This window comes from Tympanuchus pallidicinctus, unplaced genomic scaffold (assembly GCF_026119805.1).
Source record: "Tympanuchus pallidicinctus isolate F22 unplaced genomic scaffold, pur_lepc_1.0 scaffold4, whole genome shotgun sequence".
Classification (NCBI taxonomy): domain Eukaryota; kingdom Metazoa; phylum Chordata; class Aves; order Galliformes; family Phasianidae; genus Tympanuchus; species Tympanuchus pallidicinctus.
The window spans coordinates 10,609,913-10,633,488 of NW_026294758.1; the positions used below are offsets into that span (position 1 = coordinate 10,609,913).

Here is a 23,576-nt window from a genome sequence, read left to right on the forward strand (position 1 = left end):
CTCTCTGACAGTTTCCTGCTGATTTATTTCCTGCGTGCCAAGATGTGCTGGGAGGTGAAGTTTGGCAACATTCTGGTTTTGTCAGGAAGAAAAGGTGAAAGGGTTTTAATACTGCACAGAAGCAGAGACCTAGTTTGTATCCATCAGCACTGACAGCGTGGTTGCATGCTCATTAATACCAGATTGGTGCACTGTGAGTTGGCAAGCAGTGGTAGATCCATCTGGGTAAAGTGGTGGCCCTGTGTCTGTGATTCTGCTGAATTCACTGAATGTACAATCTGGCTTATATATGGCTTTTTTTGGCAGCTCTAAAAGGACAGACAGTACCTGATTCAGCACACAGTGTGCGAATGTAGAGTTAAACAGTGATCTTCTTTTGAAAAATTTTCGTTTACAAATATGCTTAATACCTGAGCAATGCATTGAGACACACAGCTATGGTACCTTTGATCCAAGAATTGGTGTGCTGAAATATGAATTTATATTGACACTGAGACAAAAACCTAGCTTTGATGAACTCTGTTCGTTATGGGAGCGCCATCCATGCCGCTGAACCATTAGCTCAGTATTCCTTTCGAAAACTCAGTCTCGACTGTTTTCATGGCAGCTGTGCTCTCTGCAGAAGTCATTAATGCACCTGATTGGAGGAAGAGATATCTCTCTGTGGATATGCCTGTCAGGCAGTGGAGGGCAAAGAGCTGATCTGCATTTGGCTGCTCTTAATGGTGAGACCAACTGGGTAAGAAACATGCCTCAGGCTCTCCTGTGCCTAAGATGTAGGGCTTGCACATTTTTTTGCCACTCTTGTGTGGTGAAGTGAATGTGGGTTTAAGCAACCTAGATTTCTTGAAATACTGGTTTCAACTTGTTAGGGAATAGTAAATGGGTCCTGCCACAGAGCTCCTGTTGTACCCCCTCTGTGGTCACAAGAAGGCATATACTGACATCACTTCATTAGATTTTTCAGTTAAACTAGTAATAATTTTCTGAATCTTAAAGTGAAGTTTATTTCTTTGGATCACATAGACGGCACAAGCTCATTGAGCTGGTGGAGAACACAGCTAGCTAGTTCTGGAGGCCTTTACAACACAATGGGGCATTACTGTCAACCAGGTAGCGTGTGTGTCTGTGATCCTGATATGTATGTCACTTAAAAAACAGTAACTGGAGATGGGATATACACTGATGGGATGTACAGACTCCTGGAATTCAAATTCTGAGGTACTGAACAGAAGCTTGCAAAACTGAAAGAAAAAGCACAGTGCAGTCTTCCTGTGAAAAAATCAGATGTGCAGGAGACAGTGGTGAAGATAGGAGATAAAGTTGCTTGAAAGTGGGAGACAGAAAACAGAGAGAAAATGAGAGAGGAAGTTTAAAAACGGAGAAAATACAACTGAAGAATGGCTTTGCAGCATAACAAGTGAATGTATTCTGCAGTCACCAAAAGCTTGTTAAGTGTGTACTCTAAGGAAGGAAATGCTGGAAGACAGTGAGGCACTGAAGGCTGCCTTACAGGAGGAAGAGCAATCAGGAGTGAAAATCGGGCTGGGCACACCTGCCTGCTACACTCCGCTGGTGCACATGTGCATTGGTGCAGCAACTATAAGAGACTCAATCAGCAGTCTGTCTTCTGGTCTAAGAGATGGAAATCCTGACTGAGCAGCTGGCATGAAAAGGTTTAAAGGGACTGTTTGAATATGTAATCTGTAATCTCAGTGATTACTAGATCACCTTCCTGAAAGAGTGGTGATGGAAACAGGAGTGGGGGCCTGTGGTTTGAGATATTCCACTCCATCCTCTGCCAGAATCATCATGAGACCCGGCACTCCTGTTAATGAGGTACTGGGAATCTTTAAAGTGAATTTTGGAGCACCCTTTGAAGGTCTTAAAAGGAGATGTGCAATCAGAGGCATACTAAGTTGTTAGGCCACTCTGACTCCAGAAATGTAAGAGGGCTGGCTCACAAAAGTAGGTCTTTAAATCAAAAACAAGTGCACTCACTGACTTCTTAAATAACAGGAACTCTTTGCCTTACCACTTCTGAATGAGAAAATGCTGTGCAAGCTCTCCACTGCAGCTTCTCAGTGGGAAGCTGCAAAAGCTGTGTTAGATGTGTCCCCTGCAGCAACAGATCATCATTCTGAGGAGCCCTCTTGATTTATGTAAGCTTTGAAAGGCATATCAAAAGATGAAAAGTTTTTTTTTGAATGAAAATTACGCCAATGAAAGCGTATTTGGGTCAGAAATGATTGTCAGGCTTTGTCTGTGGTCTTCTAAACCAGTAGTTTCCAAAGCAGGGTGCAGGCATCTCAAGGGAGGCACAAGACAATCCACTGGGATTAAGAGGAAAGTATTTTCTACCACTAATAAATAGAACTTAAAAAGAAAAGAAAAAAAAAAAGTTTATTTCATCCTTGTCTCATCCTTTTCTGATTTACTTATCTGTATAATTTATAGTGGTACATCCAACTAATTTGTGAATAAGTGCAATGGAAGTGGACACTATCTAGCACAGACAGTGATATCTGCAATTAGGATATTCTGTGGAAACAAATACTGAAACGGAATGAGAGGTGAAGATGTGACTGCAAGCTGACAGAGATGCTCATGCAAGCTTAAGAAGCTAGGGCACTCTGATCTCTGAGATGCAGCAGTCCTGCTGCAGGACCCAGTGGCACTGACCATAAGAGGCAGCCTGGAAGTGGAGCCACATGATCCTGAACTGTCCCCTGGACAAGAGCTTGCAATAGTGTGCCTTTTGCAGAGAGAATGGAGAGCAAAGCTCAGCAGGCATCCCATCCTGAGATAAGCCCTGCATGTAGAGAAGCAAAAAATACACATCTGTGGCTGTAATGCTTCTCTAGTGCACCTTCCAGAAGCTTTTGGAAGAACGGGTCTGCAAAGAATAAGTTTTCAGAATTGAATCAACACAACTAGAACAAGGGAATCAGGCAGATGCAAATGATTGAAGTACACAGTCTACATTGTTTACAGTCTTTGCTATTTTTGTCCTCCATAACACAGAAGAGTATGCTGTCCATTCCAACACTGCAGATTTTAACACTCCCTAAGTTTGTTGTCAGGTTCCTTTTTTGTTTGTGTTATCTTATATATTTGAAGACAGAAGTGCCATACTTTTTGTATAGGTCATGTTGTCATGACTGATGTGACAGCAAGCAAAAAAAACATGAACAAAGGTAAGGTGGAAACGCTGACGTAATTTATATTTGTGTTGAACTCAAAACCAGAGCTTCTTTTTGTGAGAATAGATGTAATTCCTATTAATAACAGTGGTCACAATTAGTAGTTTATTTGGCTACAAATGCAGTGTTTCACCACATAACTTACTGAAAGAAAAAAAAAAAAAAGATATGCAAGTCTGTGTGAGACAAGTGTTTTTGTGCATTGGTGAAGTGTGATGTTTAGAGCACTACAAGCAGCAATGGTGAATCAGCCGAGTCTAGAAATGATTGCTGGGGTATCTTGAGTTTTTAATAGATTACTAATTGACATAGCTTTAAAAGGCTGTGACTGGAATGTGTGTGCCACTTTTTAATGTTGTACTGGGAGTATTTTAAAAAACAGTGCATAAATTTGTGGCGCTTGGATGGACAAAAAAAAAACAGATGGTAGAAGCTAGTTTCCTCTGCAATGCAAAACACTCTGTGTGTTCCAATTTGCTGGAAAAGATTTGTTTGGTTTTTGATAACTGATCAATTAATTTCAACTAATGATCAAGTAATGAGGATTGCAGTGTTTTAGAGCTGCAAGCTGTGCATCAGCAGTGAAGGGCTGCTGAAGAAGACACTGTTCTTGATGGTCTCTTTAAAGGGATGCCAGTAAATAGCACAAAGCAACGTAGGTACATTTACATGCAGCTGTCAACTGCTAGTATTTAGATGGCTAATTGTAATTTGACCAGGTGCAATTGTAAATCTATTCCATTTATTTCCAGTCATCATTTGCAATGCAATTTGTACATTCCAGTTGTATTTGGGTGCATACCAATTTATGTGCATGTAACTGCTCACAGCGTATCATAAACATATAATGAAAGGTTTATATCTAATAAAAACTCTGTTAAGGAATGTGATTTTAATCAAACCTCACTATAAGAGGTGACATATATATAAGAGTTCCAACTAACTAAACTGTTACCATTAAAATGACAACTACAGAGCACATAGCCAAATTCTGAAATTCCTGTAGCTGAGTTTAGTTAGTTGTGCCATCTGCATTGTTTGAAAAAATCAAATGCTTAGTGCATCAATGGCCATGTAGGTTCCTCTGAGACCTGCAAAGTTTCTGTGAGACCAAATCACACTGGCCGGAGCAAGGGCCTTGTAGAGCACCTCTACTTGGTCACATTCATGAGCTTAAAGCCATAGGAGGATTTTCAGTAGTCTTCTGTACCAAATGCTCAAAGATTAAACTTTGTCAGCTCTGCTGTCAGATCTGTCATGGCTTCTCCTGGCATGCCTGGAGCTTTGCTCTGGTCTTTTTAGTTCTAACAGCAATTGTCTAACAGAGCATGAGCTGTTACTGAATCAGTTTTGTCTTAGCTTACTTCTATGTGATCACAATACAGTGCTTATTTTTATAATAACATTTCTATGTTTCTCTGATAGGACTATCAAGTCTTCATTCCTCATAGACTGGACTGTCTGGGAACCGAGGATAAAAAGTAACATAGAGGAGAACAGAGGTATTAAATGAAAAAGCACAAAGTGATAACAGGTGTAAGAGCTACAACCAACCAAAATAGCTCTGGCCAGTTAAATCATTGGTCTCTGAAGGATTGCAGCCCTGGCAGTGGTTAAAATCCTAGTCAAGAGCCATCACTATAGGGTCCAGGGAGAGTTCTGTGGTGAACATAGCACCACAAAGAAGGAATGAGCACTGCAAGCTCTATAGAAGATATTAACTGTTCTGAAACATTCTTCTTATACTTTGCTAAATTTTCATTCTTCTCTTTTTTTTTCCTTTTTTTTTTTTTTCCAGATCTGAATTAATAGTAATTACTTTGTAAGTCTGTTAAGATGTCATATGGTCTAGCAGGGAATTTCTAGCTTTCCATCTAGGTTGTGTTTCTGAAGCCCACATAATGCCTGCAAGCTGTGGACATTAATTACAACACTGTCCTAAGGGAACAATTTTCCTAAGCCTCTACAGGTTAAACATGATTCCGTTGGATGTATCATGGGCAGATAGATAAAAAGGAGAATGCAAAACACTCAGGACAATTTCCTGTGATGGAGTCACCATTCCTGATAGTGTGGATGTCAGACATCAGGGGGAAATTCTTTACCCAGAGATTGGTGAGGTGCTGGAACAGGCTGCCCACAGAGGCTGTGGATGCCCCGTCCCTGGAGGTGTTCAAGGCCAGGTTGGATGGGGCCCTGGGCAGCCTTAGCATTAAACGTGGAGGTTGGTGGCCCTGCATGTGGCAGGGGGGTTGGAGATTGAAGATCCTTGAGGTCCCTTCCAACCCTGGCCATTCTGTGATTCTGTGGATGTGGCACTGAGGGACACAGATTGTGGGCATGATGGTGATGGATTGATGGTTGGACTTGATCTTAGTGGTCTATTCCAACCTTAACAATTCTGTGATTCTACAGTTTGTTTATTTATTGTCTGTGGAGTGTTCTCAGTTTTGCTTGTTACACATCTGGTGTTTACCATTAGCTTAACATGATTTTGAGTTGCAGTTTTTGTGGCCTTGTAAAAGAGTGGATTTGGGGTCCTGAACTTCAAGAATACGAACTTCAGGCTATTTAAGGAATTTCTGGATGAGTTCCCCTAGGAAACTGTCCTTAAGGAGAAAGGATCTGAACAAAGTTGGCAGCACTTAGGGATGCCTTTCTTAGAGCTCTTCGTCCCCCAGAAAAAAAAAAAGAAAAAAAAAAAAAAAGGCAGTTTTCAATGCAGTATTCACCTACTGAAAAAGGCTGGGAAGTAAACTATAGCTCTCACCTGATTTCCTTCCCTTTAGATGATCTGCTTTACATGCCCTCTGTTCATTCCCATGCTCATTCAACATTCCCACTGTTTCATTTTTACATTAAGACATGTTACAACACTCCCAAAAGCACTGGTTCCCTCAACTGTTGTAGCAGGGAAGTGAAAGAGGTCCAGATACTTTTGCGAAGATCTCCACCTGCAGCCTGAGAGTCGCTGGCATTTTGCACAAGTGTCTTTTTTCAGATAAAGAGGGATGTCCTATCACTTACTCAGTAAGAAGTGTGAAAGGGACCTACAGGCTTCTGTTGAAATAGTCCAGAGATTCTCTGCTCATCCCTGCCCACTGGATGGATTGCATCTGCTTTGAAGAAATCAGGGAGAGGGGCAGATGGGTGCTGGTTCTGGCTGCATTGTAACCCCTCATGGCACCAAGGAAATTTCTGCTGGTTAGTTTAAAGTGAAGTTTAAACGTTCAGTTCCTCCCACGGTGGAAAGCTGCAAAACCAGGGCGTAACTCTACTCATGACTGCACTTGTGTGCTGAACTGTGTGGCATGAAGCAGGTGGTAGCAGAGAAAGAGGCACTTGTTAATACTAGGCATGAAATCTTCTTTGTTTGAGACTATGTTTTGTTAACCTATACTTGAACAGAAATTTAGAACTAAAGAAATCAGGTGCTCCAAAATAATTTCAGGAAGTAGCTTTTATTTTGACGTCATCATTGTGTTTTTATGGGCTGTTTATAAACTTTGATTTAACAAAAAAAAATTAAGCTGTTCAGACTTTTAAGTGTCATGCCCACTCTGATTCTCTTCATCCCCTTGCCTATGTATGGTTTACAATCTCTTCTGAAGACCTTGAAGTGAAATATTCATCTGTATTCTATTTGAATTCATCTTGCAGTTATTTTTAATAAAATCTTTAAGGTTGGAAAGACCAGTAACATAATCTAATCCAACCATCAACTCTTCCCCACTGTATTACTAATTTTAACCTATCCCCTTTGAAATTGGGTGAAGTAGTTGTACAGCTGGAAAGAATGGCCAGTCCTGCATCTCAAAGGAACCAAGCAAAACAATTCCAGCATCTATCTTAATGTCCAGAGCATCTCATTCGACTGAGATGGTAAAATAAGGTATTTTGTGAGCAAATATTGAATGATATAATCACAAACAAAATGTGAATTTTTAATGGCTCATAATTTTTTAGTACAAATCTCTAAAGGGCAGAGGAAGGAAAACAGTTACATTAAATCTTCCAGCTAGAAACAAGAAAATTTCTAAACCTCTAAATAAACTGAGGAATAAATGTATTTTTTGTTCTTGATTCTGTTTTTTAAGGTTTCAAACATACCTTTCTGGTCCTTTCTTTGTGGAAGTTGTTGGGGGGCAACATAATTTTTGGTGACCTGGTTTGTTCAGCACAGCATGAAATCCTTGTAATAAGAGGATGAATTACATCATTTATTAAAATGATCTAATTAAAATGCAGTGAAGACCTGAAAAAAAGTCTTGCTTGGACTTGGCCTCAGCATGGAGCATGCATTTTTTGAATTATGTTTCTAATATCATTAGTCACTAAACTATTTCTGTGCATAACTGTGAAACCCTTTTACAAATTAAGGATCATTTATTGGTGTTCTTGCTGGCACATAAGCAACCAATACTTTTTAGAATAGCCCAATAAATTTTGATGAACAGTTGAAAAGGGTGTTTTGAAAAGAAAAAATCAACATTAGGATTTCTGGAGTGAAATGCGAGTTTTGTATCTGAATAAGGGAAATGTATTTGACAGTTGTCAACGGTTTACGGGCTGATTCAGCCCTGTTGCATGACCAGCAGGGCGGAGGGATCTGCGGATCCGCGCCTCCGGGAAAGGGGAAACAGGGGACCCCAAAATACTTGAAAACAATAGCAATAATCTGAGGTGGAACAAATGATTTACTAAATATAGTACTGGCAAAATACAATGAGAGACAGAGAGAGTCTGTCTGCATGGTAGATAGACCTCACCACAACGCTGAGGGGAGAAGTGCAGTCCAGTTGAGTGACTGAAGAAAAGCAGACAGCAAAGTGCAGACGGCGAAGAGCAGGTGAAGAAGAAGGATCAGGTGACCTTGCATGGAGTTATATCCTCTTGCTGACAGCAAAGCCTCTTGGAGAAATGTAGTTCTTCTCCGTCGGACAAACATTCGGCAGAAGTCAGCCCCCCCCAGTGCATTACATGATGTTATGGTGTGCAATACTGATGACCAAAAATCATAAAACCATGACAACAGTTTTTGTCTTAATTTTTTTTTTTTCCTGCAAATTCCTGAGGAATTTGGCAGGGATTACAAGAATTGTTTTCTCTAAACTGATATCTCCTTATTATAGAAGACAGAATTTTCAGACCATATAGTTTTCCAGGCAGAATTCATGATCTGGTGTCCTGGTTTCAGCTGGAATAGAGTTTTTTATCTTCACAGTGTTTGGTTATGGTATGATGATTTGCTTTCAGAAGAAAAACAGTGTTGATAACGCACCGATGTTTTACTTGTTGCTGAGCAGCATTTCACAGAGCCAAGGACATCTCAGCTTCTTGTGCTGCCCTGCAAACGAGGAGCTGGGAGGAGGCAGAACCAGGACAGCTGACCCAAACTGTCCAAAGGGACGTCTCATACCCTGTGGTATCATGTGGAACAACAAAACGGGGGAGTTGGCTGGAGGGCAGCTGCTGCTCAAGGACTGGCTGAACATCCACTGAATGTTGCTGAGCAATTGTGTGGTGCATCACTTCTTCAGTAAATATGTATATAGAAATATATAATTACTATTATTTCTCTCTTATTTTGCATTGTTGGTTTCTCACACTCTGTATTTTATAACCATGTTGACATCTTTCTCCACAAAGTCATCTTCTTCTTCCACCTGGTGGCCTTGATAAAAGCCTGAGGAGCAGACAGATCTATGTTTTATCTATCAAAACTGTCCAGGGTTTCCTAAGAGCGTATCAGTGCTCTGCAAGCAGAGACACCAAATGCAATGGAATTCTTTTGAAGGCTGAAATGAAGTCACAAGCTCTTCCTGTACAATCTCAATGAGTGGAGAGGAAATATTTGAATATTTAAAAGGAGGTGGAAGGTAAATAGATGAGGCCAGGCTCTTCTCAGTGATGTGTGGTGATAGGACAAAGGAGCAGTGGCCTAAAGCTTGAACATGGAAAGTTCCATACAAAGATGTGGAAGACATTCTTTGTGGTAAGAATTATGGAGCACTGGAACAGGCAGCCCGGAGTTATTGTGGAGTCTCCTTCTATGGAGATATTCAAGATGCAGCTGGATACCTACCTGTGCCACTTATTGTAGACTAGCTGCTTTAGCAGAGGGGGTGGGCTCAGTAATCTCTGAGGTCCCTTCTAGCCCCTGAAATTCTGTGATTCTGTGGTTTACTTTTCAGCCCCAAGTCTTGTAAAACTGTCAGCTGTGGATAAAAACAGGTCTTGACCATTCTCGTTGTAGATTCTGCAGATGAGACACTGATATCAGCTCCCTGTGCAACATTTTAAAACTGGTGATTAGCACAGATGTGAGTAGAAGATCCATTTCTCTTGCCCATGCTTAATCAGTCAGCTGCAGTGTTGGGCCTTGAATATGCTAGTTTTGTAACTCCAGACTGCTATATTTTCCTTACACAAAACATACTAGTTTTATCTGCAGTTCGGATTTCCTTATGTCCATAAACTGTTACCTTACTGCTTACAACACTTAGCATTTTATTGCTATTAAATTCAAAGAATTTAGTCCTTAGAAATTCAAGCTTTCTGAATCAGAGGTGCGGGAAATAACCAGTGGCATTTTGCACTTACTCAGAGATGTTTACAATCCCAATTAGTGTAAATCAAGATGAAGTGCCTTCAGGTGGATGGGTAAAGGCCAGAAATAGTCTTTTTATTTTGCCCAAGATAGCACATGGCTGTTTCACTTAGATTCATTTGAAAGTTTGAAGGAATGAAATTAGAGCTAGATCAATTAGCATTTTTTAGTTAATTGAAAGTTAGAAATGGGAATGGGAACAGTCTCGTTAACTGCCTGGATAAATTCAGTGAGGTTTGTTTTGCAAAGTCTGTTCAATGTTTTTAAAGAATCTCGTAATGAGTGTTGTATTCAGGTTTCTACCTCATTTATCATGCACTGCTAATCCTTCCACCAGAGAGAAGTATAATTGGTTACAAGTTCTATTCACTGGGCTCACTAATGCAGTATCACATTTTAGGAGGTATTAACTCAAAATAACCTTCAGTGAATGATAAACTGAATATTTTAGCAGGGAATTCAACACCTCACCACATGAAACAAATCAACTGTGATGACACTTTCAGATCTGCAGGATAAGGAAAGATTTGGAGGTGTGTGATAGCTGAAAATAAGGCTGATGGCTGTTCCCTATAGCTTCCTGAATATTAGGATGTGTACCTGATATTTACACAACTCCAGTTTTGAGTTCTACTTAGGCAGCATCTGCGGGTGAGACAAAGCGAAGCCCATCCCTGAAATTCTAGCCCTGTGGCATGGTTGTAAATTCTGTCATAATCAGCAGTGCCACTGGGATTTCACTCTCCTGCCTGCAGCTAGAGGTTACTGCAAGGCCCCTGCTCAGCTGACCCTCCCACTTGAACTCTCTTGAAGATGTAAGTGCTACAGATTCCCTATCAGCCTGCCTGTCTAAAGAGTTTATACTGTTACTTATCTTTCAGGAGCCAGGTGATTTTCCACATGAAGCTAGTAGCAAGGGAAAATACCTCTTTGAGAATACTGAAATTCCCTGGCATTACTTCTTCTTGTGAATCAAGCCCTGCTTTGGCACAAAGGGTTTAGCAAAATTGTTTTAGCAGGTGGGTAGTCCAGGAATTGGGATGGTTGTTCATGAAGGTGACTTCCTAAGAGTGTTATTTGTATCGAGGATCATCAGATTAGATTTGCTGTGAAAAAAAAATTGCCTACATATAATTGTTTAGTATAAAATAGTTAGCTAATACAAGCATAAAGGTACTAAAATGTGGCCTCTGTTAGCAGAAAAGGCTCAAAGCTATTGTCAGGTGCTCAAACACTGAAAAATTGTTTACTGTGTCAGTAAATGTGTTTGGGTTTACTTCATGGATCAGTAGGGTTTTTTTTGTTTGTTTTTCAACGTGTTTGGTAGTATGAAATCAGTTTTTTATCACTGGCTCTATAAGGGCATTAAACACTATCACTGACGGGTCAATTTTTTTGAATGGCTATAGCTGATACAGAAACCAAGAATTTACTTCCTTGGGAAATTTTAAAATAATTTTTTATTCTGATCCTGAATATTACTGCACCTTATTTACATCCTCTAAACTATCTCATCTGTTCATCTTCTCTCTTCTGTGTTCCTGCAAACTAGGAAATCAAGAGTGCTTTAGGATGCTGACATCAGGCAGGTCTTAAAATTTACACACATTTGGTTATGATCAGCTAGTAGGCAATTTCTCTCTTGACAAATAAGTACCAGATGTGACTGAAACATATTAGTTGGGCTTTAGTTACCAGTAGGCTGGCAGCGTATTACTGGCTCTGGTAGCTCCAATATCTGTAAAAATTTGTCTCCCTGTTCATGGTGGATGTGCTTAATAGCACTTCCATGATGGGAAGCCAGAGCTGTATGTGTATCTTCCTTTTGCCCAAATACTTCTTCCTGACCTTTTTGAAGATTAGAATGACATTGGCAAATTCTCCTGTTCCCCATGAGGTTTCACAGATGATAGACAGCTGGCCTGTAAACGCACACTGCTGGTTCACGTCCAGCTTCTTGTCTACCAGGACTCCCAAGTCCTCCACAGGGCTGCTCTCAAGGAGATCCTCCCCCAGTCTATAGAAATAGCTGGGATTTCCCCGGCCCAAGTGCAACACCTTGCATTTGGCCTTGTTGAACCTCATGAGGAGCCTCATGAGGAACCTCATGAGGGCCCACTTCTCCAGGGGCCCATCCAGACCCCTCTGGGGTGGCTTCCCTTTCCTCCAGCAGATTGATGGCACTGCTCAGCTTAGTGTTGTCTGCAAACTTGCTGAGGGTGCACTCGATGCCATCGTCTGTGTCACTGATAAAGATGGGGAGGAGCACCGGTCCTAAGAACGACCCCTGGGGAACCTGTCGCCTTTGTTTTGGCAACCCTGGCTGAAGTCCCCTTGTGAAAGTGTTCCGACAGCCCCAGTCAGTTTCGCACGCTTTTCATGACACCAATATGGTGAGCAGCAAAATGGCGTTAATTGCAAGGAGCACACCCTTCTTAAAGCTTTTCCCATGCCTTAGGGCTTCTGCAGTTATCTCTGACTAATGGACATGTGGCATGTCTTGTTTCCTCCTCATTTGGTCTAACCTGTTCTTCTCTGTTATCTTCAAGACATTTGTTGCCATGGTTTCCCAAGGGCCAAGGGGCCCCTGTGGACCCTGGCGACTGCCACAGCCCATTCAGTTGACTACATTTCCCCCTCCCTAAGCACAGGCCAATCTACTACAACCTGAGAGGACCATAATCGCGAATACTCCGAAATCCCTGCATTACGCCTATACATGCCATTGCCCTCTAAGTTAAGTGTTGCCCCGTTACATTGCAATGTGCCAAATAATCCTACCCTAATAACCCTATAACCTATTAATATAAAAACCTATAACCTAATAATCCTAATGTCTTAAGCGTGAGTTCTAACTGAAGCTATATACTGCATTCTTAGACAATGCTGATTCGTTCGTCTTAGCATTTGCCATATGAGTCATTCAGCATACATTATAGTTATCTATGTAATATACCTATATATCTATATACCTAATATAATATGACTATGAGCGTAAAGCATATTAATGTTAGACCTAATACAACTATAACTGAATACAGAATAAACAGAGTTAAACATCCGTTACAATACGTATGCGAACCCGGTTACAATCTTTCGAGAAGCCTATGGTATTCCAGTTGTTGATTACTTAAACGTTATTGCAGACTGTTGATGAATCAAGGTACACAAATTAGATGCAGGTTTCACACCACTGAGCAGGGGGAGGTCCTATCCCGTCACATCCCGAGTCCTCGCCTTCTTTGCCTGCCACAAAATCTCTCCCATGCTCAGTGAAACCCTGCTCTGTTATACCGCGAAGAGCCTGGTAGTTCTACCCTAACAGCCTCGCAGCCTACTGGCCTGAAGATGAGTTACAAGAGGCGATGTAGTGTATCCTTAGATAATGCTGAATCGAGTCGGGACACTTGCCTCAGCAAGCGCCACATCTTAATATATATTATAACTATCAGTACTAAGCATAATAATGTTAAACCTAACACAACTACAACCGGATGCAGTAAAGAGCTAAATATCACTGTCGCTGTGGGGGACCGTCCGAAAATTACTTCCCACCAGTGGTGTTCTCCATCCTTCTTTACTCTCTCTAGGACATGATGTATCTCTTTCGTGTCATGGTGAACAGTGATCAAGGTTTTCTGTTCATTGTCTCTGACACGTTTCAGCAATTGGTGCAGGTCATCATGTTGCAAAAGCTTCCTTACTAAGTTCCTTCCTTGTTAAGCCAAAACGAGATTCATCCCACTTGGAGTAGGTGATAGGTCTTTAATCACCGTGTAATTAGCCTGCAAGAACTGATGGGATGTCACCGACACTTAATAATTAAAGCCACATCCTATAATACTAGTAAAGTTATAGACAGAGATTAGAGATTAGAGTGATTGCTGATAGCTTTAGTGGCACTATCTGTGCCCAATATATACCAGCATTGTCTCACGTGCCTGTTCGAGTGTACCTTAAGAATAACAAACATTTGTTCAATAACAAGGCAGATGTCTCAAGCCTTGAGAGCATTGCTCTCACAAACCAGCCCGTATGGAATTGCTTGTTCTCCAGGCCTCAATCTGGCCACCTGTCCAAGAAGGGAACCCATTCTGATGCCCACAATGTATACTGCACTGGCTTAAGCACCATGCACATCAGATTTGTTACATGAGGAAAGAGAAGGCCTGATGCTGTCAGGACTTCTAATGCATTTAAACCAAGGAGTGATTTCAATTCCCGTTTCTCTGCACAATCTATCAGGTGTGTGATGCCTTTCGGATCAAGAGGTACCCCTTCCGGGCCTCTGTTATCGTTCCCTACTATCAGTTAGGTCTCTAGTGTTCTTCCTTCCTTTATCAGGCTAGATCTAAACTTCCCACAATCTGTTAGCGCATCTCTCTTAACTCCCAAATGCAGATTCACCTCTCTCCTTTCGCTATCCTCTTCAGTCACAGCTGGAACCTGAGGGCTCCGCACCTCTCCCACTGTGCCCATCTCCCTTTGATCAAGCACTGACTGTTGTAGAGGCTTCTGATTGGTTGCATGCGCACTCAATCTTGTAAAAGGATGTGTGGGGCGAGTCAGTGGGTCTGAACACTGTGGCAGATTGGGTCCGGAGACCATCGTTATTTCTTTCTCCGTCGGGTGCAACCTGAGCAGAGGACGCCGGCCGGACGCCGCCTACTCCTTCAGGTGCAGTCAGGTTGGACAGTGCTGGCCGGACACTATCATCCCAGCTCCTGTAACTTACATCGCTTCCCTTTCTCCCTGCTGTTTTTTCTTTTACTGCCTCCTTAACTTTTGACCAATCCGTACCCGAGCCTTGCCCGCAGTTCCCACCCCCCTGAGTGTTACTGCATTCCACCTCCTGAGAGGAGACAGCAAGTGTCCCATCCCAGCTCACTTCTCCCCCTGACCCCACAGGTGGTGTTAGGTTACACAGAGACAGCGGTTGTCGTGGATACAGTGAGGGGGTTTCAACGACCTTGGATTCCGGCACTTTAGCCGTTTTGCAAGATAAAAGCGGAGACAGTTGAACGCTTTCTTCTACTTGTTTATGCGAAGCTGAAGCCGAGGGGGGGCGAAGGAGGATGCCGAAGGTGCGGAGGAGATGTCAGTAGTCATAGCTGAGGGCATATTTACTGTGTTCTCTTCCTCAGGGGATCTGCAAGAAAGTACGCTCCCCACACACGGCATGATCCTGCCCAAGGGGCGCTCTCCCATTCCCATGGTTAACGCCACTGTGGGCGAGGGGCTCACTGAAGTGCGGGACCCCTACCCTGGGTAGGCGGAGCCGCATTGTCTGGCCCATTTGGTGGTCCGGGGGAGGGGCCCTGGGCCTAAGGCACTCTCCCATCCTCGTTTCCCTGCGGCACTGTGACAAACTTCCGACATTGGCGCGCGGTGTGCCCTGATCTCCCGCCCAAACGGGTCCCTGTCCCCTGATCTCCACTGGGAATGCCTTATAATCATCCGAAAGGTCCGCCGTTCTCATCTCCACCCTTACCCGGCCCCAATCGATAAATAAAGTCCCTTTCCCCAGATTAGCTGGGAACGTGGCCGTTTGGGAGGGCGTATGGGAGGGCGGAACGGGTGGTGGGGGCAGAGCCGCAACCACCAATCGCTCGGCCCCTGAGGGCGGAGCCGCAGCCAGCAATCCCTCGGCCCCTGCCCCTACCCCTCCCCGTGTAGGATCCTCCCCCTGACGAAAGCCATGCAAAGAGGGGTACGGGAGAGGATACGGGGGCGGAGCCGTCGGCGACGATGGCGGCTCTTACTCCTTTTCCTATGTTGACGTTACTGGCGTGGTCGGTGCCTCTGGCGCCATCTTGTCTTGGGGCAGATCCTTGAAGGATTTGGAGTCTGCCGGCCGTGGTGACAACATCCCCCCCCCCCCCGTCCAGATCCAAACCCAACAGATCTCTGGCAAGGTTTTTGGCAGTCTTTTCTTCCGTCTCCACCTTCAAAGCCTCCCGAATCAGACCCCAAAATTTAAGCACCGATACCCCTTGGGACAACATAGCTCTCTGAGCGAGCGCTAAGGTCAAAGAGTCCCACTTGCTGGAGTCAAAAATCTCATAAGGAAAAGAGAGAAGTCCCTCCTTTTCAAGAACAGAGAGGACCGCAGCCACATCCTTCTTAGAAGGGGCAGTTTTCCCACAGTATGTTTTATAAGCTTGATATAGTACCTTAATGATGTATTCCATCGTTGCCCAGGGAAATCAGACCCTCCGCGACCTTCCACGAGCTACCATGGTGAGATAACTTTGCAGCACTGCTCTTAGCCCCAGGGAATCAGCCCCTCCAGCTCTTCTGCCACCTTACCACAGCAGGCTCCTGCATCTGTTCGGCAGCCAGCTGTCACACTTCCACAGGTGGGACTTCCTCACACAGGGCACCATTTGTTGCCTTTGTTTTGGCAACCCTGGCTGAAGTCCCCTTGTGAAAGTGTTCCGACAGCCCCGGTCAGTTTCGCACGCTTTTCATGACACCAATATGGTGAGCAGCAAAATGGCGTTAATTGCAAGGAGCACACCCTTCTTAAAGCTTTTCCCATGCCTTAGGGCTACTGCAGTTATCTCTGACTAATGGACATGTGGCATGTCTTGTTTCCTCCTCATTTGGTCTAACCTGTTCTTCTCTGTTATCTTCAAGACATTTGTTGCCATGGTTTCCCAAGGGCCAAGGGGCCCCTGTGGACCCTGGCGACTGCCACAGCCCATTCAGTTGACTACAGGAACCACCACCACCACTTGTGGCCAGCTCCCACCCAGACACAGAACCGTCAATCACAGCCCTGTGGCTGCGACCAGCCAACCAACTCTTAATCCGTTGAACAGTCCCCTCTTCAAAACCGTCCCTCTCCATCTTAGAGAGAAGGATGTGGTGAGGGACCATGTCAAAGGCTTTGCAGAACTCTAAGAGGGTGACATCCATCACCCTTCCCCCACACAGTGGTTGCCGTCACTCCATCATAGAAGGCCACCAGGCTTGTCAGGCAAGATCTGCCGTTGGTGAAGCCAAGATGCTGGCTGTCTCGGATCACCTCTTTGTCTCCTACGTGCCTTAACGTGGTAACCAGGAAGATCTGCTCCATGATCCTCCCAGGCACAGAGGTGAGGCTCAGCAGCCTGGAGTTCCCCGGGTCATCCTTTCTCCCTTTCTTAAAAATGGGAGTAACGTTTCCCTTTTCCCAGTCACCGGGGATTTCGCCCGACAGCCATGATTTTTCAAATATGATTTTTAGTGGCTCGGCACCTACATCAGGCATATCCCTCAGAACCCTAGGATGGATCTCGTCTGGCCCCATGGACTTACATACATTCAGTTTCATCAGGACGTCTCGGACTCGTTCCGCTGTTACAGTGGGACGGAATCCGCTCCTCTCACCCACACCGAGAGGATCAGGGTCCTGGCAGATGTGAGGAACCTGACCAGCCGTGAAGACTGAGGCAGAGCACTTATTGAGCACCTCAGCTGTTTCCATGTCTGAGGAGGCCACTTCCCCGTCCTCACTTATTGATGGGGGAACACACTCCTTGGTCTGTCTCCTCCTGCTTATGTATCTGTAGAATTCCGTCATGCTATTTTTCACATCCCTTGCCAAGTTCAGCTCCACTGATGCGTTGGCTTTCCCAATCCTATCTCTACACATGCAGACAGCGTTCCTGTATTCTTTCCGTGCTGCACAACCCTGCTTCCACTTCCTGTACATTTCTCTCTTTTCCATCAGTTTTAGCTGCAGGTCCTTGCTCAGCCATACTGGTCTCCCATCTCCTCTCGCTCCATTTCTTCTGCTGGGGGATGGAGAGCTCTTGCGCTGGCAGAAGGGTGTCGTTATGGAGCTGCCAGCTGCAATCTCTTCCTGTGCCCTTAAGGACAGTTTGCCAGGAGATCCCATCCAGCAGTTCGTTGAGCAGCTGGAATTTTGCTCTCCTGAAGTCCAGGGTGCTGACTGCTTTTAGCTAAGCCTGCACTCCTCCAGATCACAAACTTTTAACAGGGCATGGTCACGAGTGACAGCTCAGGCTGCCTCCAATCTTAACTTCTCTAACGCTCACCTCTGCACTGGTGAGCTCCACGTCCAGCAGGGCGTCACATCGGCTTGGTCTGCCTAGTACCTGGACGAGGAAGTAATCCTCAGCAGACTCCAGGAATCTCCTGGGTTGTCTTCCACCCGCCATGCTGCTATTCGAGCAGATATCCGGGTGGTTGAAATCCCCTATCAGGACAGGAGCCCACGAGCGCAGCACCTCCTGCAGCTGAAGCAAGAAGGCCTCGTCAGCAGGCTCCCCCGATCAGGTGGCCTGGAGCACACCCCAACCACTAGATGCGCTTTACTGGACCGATCCCTGACTTTCACCCATAAGCTCTCGTTGTGGTTTTGTGATTTTTCTTGTTGGTATTCCACATCATAACATCATGGAAAGCAGTGGGAGTTTGAGAGTTAATGTCCTGGTTCTGCGGACTGCCTTTTTTGGGCATTTTGGTTCTCAGGGGGGAGGGGAGGAGTGGCATTCCCCAGAGGACTTCTAGCCCAGAGCAAGAAAGGTGGAGCTGCTGGCAAGGACACCGGCCTCTCTCCCTCTCGTGGACTGTGGGTCAGGATAGGGTCTTTGCGGGGCAAGCTCATTGCCTGGAGGAGAACATGGTAAATGTGTGGCCTCGGAGACTGCCAGGAGGTAAGCTGGTCTCCGGAGCGAGGAGGGAGAGCACTTCTGCGCCGTCGTGCACAAGCTACCACACCCACGGCGGCAGTATGCTGTGGGTGCCGCACACATGCTGCCTTTTCCTCACTGCACCTGGTGGGCAGCGATGCATTGGGACCCTCCCATAAGCTTTTCCTAAGGCGAGGGGCGTGGATGCAGTTCCACTGCCCTGGCAATTCCGACGCCGCATCAGCTGCTCTCACAAGAACTGTTGGGCTGCTCTGTTGGCTCCTCTGTTGGAGGCTTGGAGTTCCTCTGGTAATGAACTGACCAAAACCTCCCTGTACCTTGCAGTCAGTTGCTGCCGTTCTGGCCGGGACGGCTCTGAAGCAGCTAACCTCGGCAGTCAAGGATTGTGTGAAGTATTAGATTGTGTAATCTTGCATTCCGATACCATGCTTAGGAAATTGACTTTCCTCCTCAGATCACTGCTGCTGTTTTGTTGTTAGGCCTATCTCCCGCCTCCCTACCCTTCCCCCCTTCTCCCCTTCTCCCGTTTCCCGGGATGTGGTCCCCCTTTCCCATCATTAGTCGGAAAAGGGCTGGACTGGCCTGCAAACTGTTGACACCCCTTTTTTTCCAGGCTGCTGGGCCTGTGGGCATGCTGTCCCCCTTCACGGACACAGGTAGATCTAAAGACAACGCCACGACAACCATCTGGGAAGGTGCTGGGGAGAAAGCGACCCCGCGGTCTCAGCTCCTAACACTGCCTACTGCAGGACAAGAGACGAGTGAAGCCAACATGTGGGGGGTGTGTTGAAGGTGTATTTTTTTTGAAAGATGGAACCACAACCGTCACGCGGGGATGGGACGTGGGTGTTTCCACGCTGTCTTTGGGACTGGTTGTGGGGGTGTCTTCTCTAATGCTGGACCCGGGAGCGGCTTTGTGCCCGGGCTGGTCCACCGAAGGATGAAGGTGGTATGTGTGGACTCTCTTCAAGGTTTTCTTTGCCGCTTGAGACCACAGCCATCACGATGGGATGGGACACGGCTGCATCAGCGCCGTCTTCGGGACTGGCTGTGGGGCCGTCTTCTTGGATGTTTTGCCCGGGAGCGGCTTCGTGCCCGGGCTGGTCCCCGCTGCCTGGACCGGCTCCCACGGCCTTGTCGGGGCCGGCTGCGGGAAGTGGAAGCGCGACGCCCCAGTGGGGATCGGCTTCGAGTGCGGGCCCGCCCTCGTTGCCTGGATTGTCTCCTGCGTGCAGGCAGAGGGGAATCCCTCGAGGACCTCGATGATGCTGGTCTGGTCGAGGTGTGGGTGCCGCTCTGAGCACCTCGGGGTGTTGTACGGCTCCCACCACGTTGTCTTCGGGGCCGACTGTGGGAGCCCGAGGCCCGGCCTTGCAACGGGGAGCGGCTTCTTGTACGGCCGGTCTCCCGCTGCCTGGGACGATTTGTGGCTGCAGGTGTCTGGGATGTTCCGGAGAACCGCGTGGTCCCCCGTCTTCTGGGCCTCTGGGAGGAGGTCTCAGCGCCTGCAGCTGGTGCCCGTCTTCTCCCACCACGTCCTTGGTGGTGCTGACTTGTGTCCCGCTCCTCAGAGAGATGTGAGCGGGTGGTGGTCTGCTCAGTCTCCGGCACTCTGGGCTGGACGCTGAGCTCAGGCAGCTGGGAGTTGCAGGATGGGCTGGGAGCTGCCTGTGTAGCAGGACCAGAGCTGCTGTCTTCAGGTCCTGCAAAGACGGGGGAAGGCACCGGTACCTCCTGGCTCGAAGTGCTGGGGCTGGCAAGCTCGGCGCTGCTGTGGGAGGCTGTAAGGAGAGACAGGAAGCTCAGCAGGATGAACATGCAGTCCCAGGGCAAGACAGGCTGCCATCCCTCATGGGGCAGAGACTGTGGCGAGCCCACCCTGAGCACCTTGCCAGGCCTTGCCGGCCCCAGTCCCACGGCACGCGGCTCTTTGCCTCTTACCAGTGCTAATGCCAGCGCAGCTGTCGCACTCCCAGCCGTTTCTGCCGATGTCCCAGAAGGAGCAGCACCAGTGCACGCCTTGTGAGCCGCAGGAGCGGCAGACGTACAGCTGCCAGAGCCTGGGGAAGCAAACAGGTTGTGGCTGTGAGGACAAAGTGAGCCAAGGCAGGGAGCAGCCGGCATGGCTCTGGTGCTCCGTCTTTGCTCCAAGGATAATTCCAAGCCTATGGTGAGGCTGAGATCCCACGCAGAGCCCCAGAGGACTGCGGAGGTCACTCACCCCTCCTCCCTGCCTCGTAGGTAGATGCACGGGCTGGCATCGCAGCGGCTGTAGCTTTGTCGCAGCGGCTGGTATGCTTCATCGTCCCACCAGGATGGTAGTCTGCCAGAGAAGAGTGGGAAACTGATGAGTCTCGGGTGCCCCAGGTGTGAGGCAGGTTCAGGGCATCCCTGCTCATCTCCCTTGGTCTCATTCCCAGCTTCTCCAGGAAGCTGAGACCAGTGCTCGCAGGATGGCCTGCCAGGGCCAGGGGCAGTTCCTGGGCAGGCACAGCACCTGTGCCTGAGTGTCCGCGGAGCTGGGCAGAAGGACACCAACCTGATGGGGATTTGGATCCCCAGCGCAATCATTTGGAAGCGGAATCGTCTTTTTCCTCTGCAGACGGGGCAGAAGAATAGCATGGTGGCGGAGTGCAGGGCATGTTTCTGCAGGACAAGCACAAGCGTGAGCGTGAGCGGGGCTGGCTGCTGCAGAGCACCAGCCGTGCCCACAGGGCGAGGGGAGGACTCCTACCCTGATGCAGCCCCGGTGGAACCAGGCCTGCTTGCACACCGGGCACACCATGGTGTGGTAGGACGTGCTGTCCCCCACGGGCTCCAGGCAGATGACACAGTCGGTGTTCTGCGATGGAGTTGCCTCCGCTGCCTGCCGAGGGCGATGCTCCCAGCAGAAGGACCTGGGTGGGAGGACAGAAGGAGTGGGCATGGTGAGAAGTGCTGTGAGGAGGGCAGAGGACCAGGAAAGAGCGCCAGGCCTGGGCTCTGGCTGCGGCAGGATGCTGGAGGTGTCGCTGCGGGTTCCTCCCTGCTGACAGCCCTCACCTGTGCTGCCCAAAGTGCTGCGTGACGCATTCCCCGTCCTCAGCGCAGGGCAGGTGGAAGCTGCGCTCACAGCCTGTGTCCGCACAGTTGATGGCAGCTCCCCTCTCGCCACAGACAAAGCAGTTCTGGAAAGAGCAGAGCAGCCCCCGTTAGCGGTGGGCTTGGGGCCTCGGCAGCCAGCCCCACTTCTCCAGGCAGGGCGCAGGGTGTGGGCACCGCTGCGTCACACTCTGCAGAGCTGCCTGGCAGACGAGGCTCGTCTGCTGTGGTGGGACTATGTCCCAGAGCCGGCTGGAAGGGCCGCGATCGCTTTCTTTGTGTCCAGGCGAAGCCGGTGCGAGCCTCTGCCGGCACCAAGCTCCCCGTTCTGTTCAGCTCCTCACCTTCTGGCCTGCCAGCTGGACTGTGTGCTGGATGGCGCCAATGGGGAAGCCACAAATTTCCCCCGCTAGGCTTCTCCGCTCCAGAAGCCCATTGGCAAAGAACTGCAGGAGAGAAAAGAGCGGGATCTCGTGAGGCCGGAAAGGAAGGGAGCATCCGTGGCAGGAGCCCTAGCCCGTGAGGGAACTCACCAAGCAGAATTCGTGGGCACAGAGCCCACCGCTGGCAAATGTCTGCCCGCAGATGTCCGGGTTCACCTGTGCCCGGCCGCACAGCACGCACACTGCAGAGGAAGGAGAGAGCAGCCGTGAGCAGCGGTGAGCACGTGGCAGGGCCGGGTGTTCCTGGGGGCCGTCCGTCCCCAGGGCCTGCTCCGAGCCTGCTGTGCCGCCGGCTGAGGGGCAGGGCTGGAGGGGGTGGAGGGGAAGGGGACACTGCAGGCCCAGCAGCTGCAGCGGGCAGCCGCAGCCCGAGCCGGGGCTCTCACCTGGCTCCCCGGAGTTGGGGTCCTCCTCCTTCTTCTCAGCCATGTTCGGCATCGACAGTGAGAAACAAGAGAGTCAAGGAAGTCCGTCCTCTCTCCACGCCTCACCAGGCCGAAGTGAGCAGGGCCCCGGCCCGGCAGCCTTTGCTCTGCTCCCGGCCCCGCGGGTCACAATGGCCACCATTGTGACATCATGGTGACCACCTCACCACCAGGCTGAGGGCGCGGCAGGGCGGCGGCTCCTGTGGGCAGCGCAGGGTGAGGGGCCTGGTGCTGCCAGCAGCAGGGGGCAAGGACGGCCTCCCTCAGGCCTTTTGCACCGCGCCCGTGCTGGGACGTCGCAGCACAGAGTCTAATAAAGGTCTGCGGGTCGACTGCACAGCTGGCATTTCTCGCGTGTGCGTGTGCTGTGTGCTGGCCGTGTGCTTCCACGGCCTGCTGGTGAAGGGGCAAGGTGTTGACCTGTGAAAAGAGGAGGTCTGGTGACCTGCGAGAGGGAATTCCTCACTCGGAGGGCGGTGAGGCCCTGGCGCAGCTGCGCAGAGAAGCTGTGGGTGCAGGCGCTCCAGGCCTTGTTGGACAGGGCCCTCTTCTAAGCTGACCTGCTGGGTGGCTCAGGTCCCACGGCAGGCACCTGGGGCTGGGTGGGCTGTACCATCCTTTCGTGTCCAAGTCTTCACACATCAAAGCTTCAGGCCTCGTACAATTCCCAGAGGCGAAGTGGCACGGGCCGGGCACGATTCCCTTCAAGCCTGTGTATAAAATGAGTCAGGAAAACTTCTGAGGTTTGCTTTCTTTGGCCTGCTGGCAATGGTCACCATGCCAGAGACAGGAGAGGAGCTGTGCCTTGCCCAGGGCTGCAGTCCTGGAGTCACACTGGAGCATTCCCGCTCATCCAGCCTGACCATGAATGTCAGCTTCCGCATGAAAGTCAGGCCAACGCTGATGGGAGAGCTGCCCTCTCTAGGGCGAGATGTTCAAGGTCTCATGGACAGGGCTCCAGGCAGCCTGATCTAGTGGGTGGCAACCAACACACTGCAGGAGTTTGGAACTTGATAGACTTTAATGTCCCTTCCAACCCAAGGCATCCCAGGATCCCGAGATTCAAAACGTCTGTCAGATGCAGCATTAAGCCAGATTACTGAGACACCTACCCAGCCAGTCTTGACATCTACAAAGGCTACCACGGTAGT

At 48.1% G+C, this 23,576-nt stretch overlaps 2 protein-coding genes across 3 annotated transcripts in view; one reads left to right on the forward strand and one right to left on the reverse strand.

Moving 5' to 3' along the window:
- Nucleotides 1-23,576, forward strand: part of PLPPR1 (phospholipid phosphatase related 1) — a 144,101-nt gene that overhangs the window by 38,078 nt on the left and 82,447 nt on the right. Inside the window, exon 1 of one of the 2 annotated variants that reach the window (XM_052700621.1) lies at nt 8,651-8,742. The exons of the other annotated variant lie outside the window; for it this stretch is intronic. The gene's annotated coding sequence lies outside the window, so the exon portion shown is untranslated. Of the gene's footprint in view, nt 1-8,650; nt 8,743-23,576 lie in introns of those variants that run through there. 2 annotated transcript variants of the gene reach the window in all.
- Nucleotides 19,391-22,438, reverse strand: LOC128089322 (PHD finger protein 7-like). The gene is made up of 10 exons (XM_052700616.1): nt 22,387-22,438; nt 22,091-22,182; nt 21,902-22,003; nt 21,519-21,643; nt 21,211-21,373; nt 21,016-21,122; nt 20,698-20,799; nt 20,418-20,536; nt 20,190-20,257; nt 19,391-19,916 (listed from the first exon to the last, which is right to left on the reverse strand). Exons 1-10 carry the CDS (start codon nt 22,436-22,438, stop codon nt 19,503-19,505), a joined length of 1,344 nt encoding a protein of 447 aa, XP_052556576.1. The 3' UTR covers nt 19,391-19,502.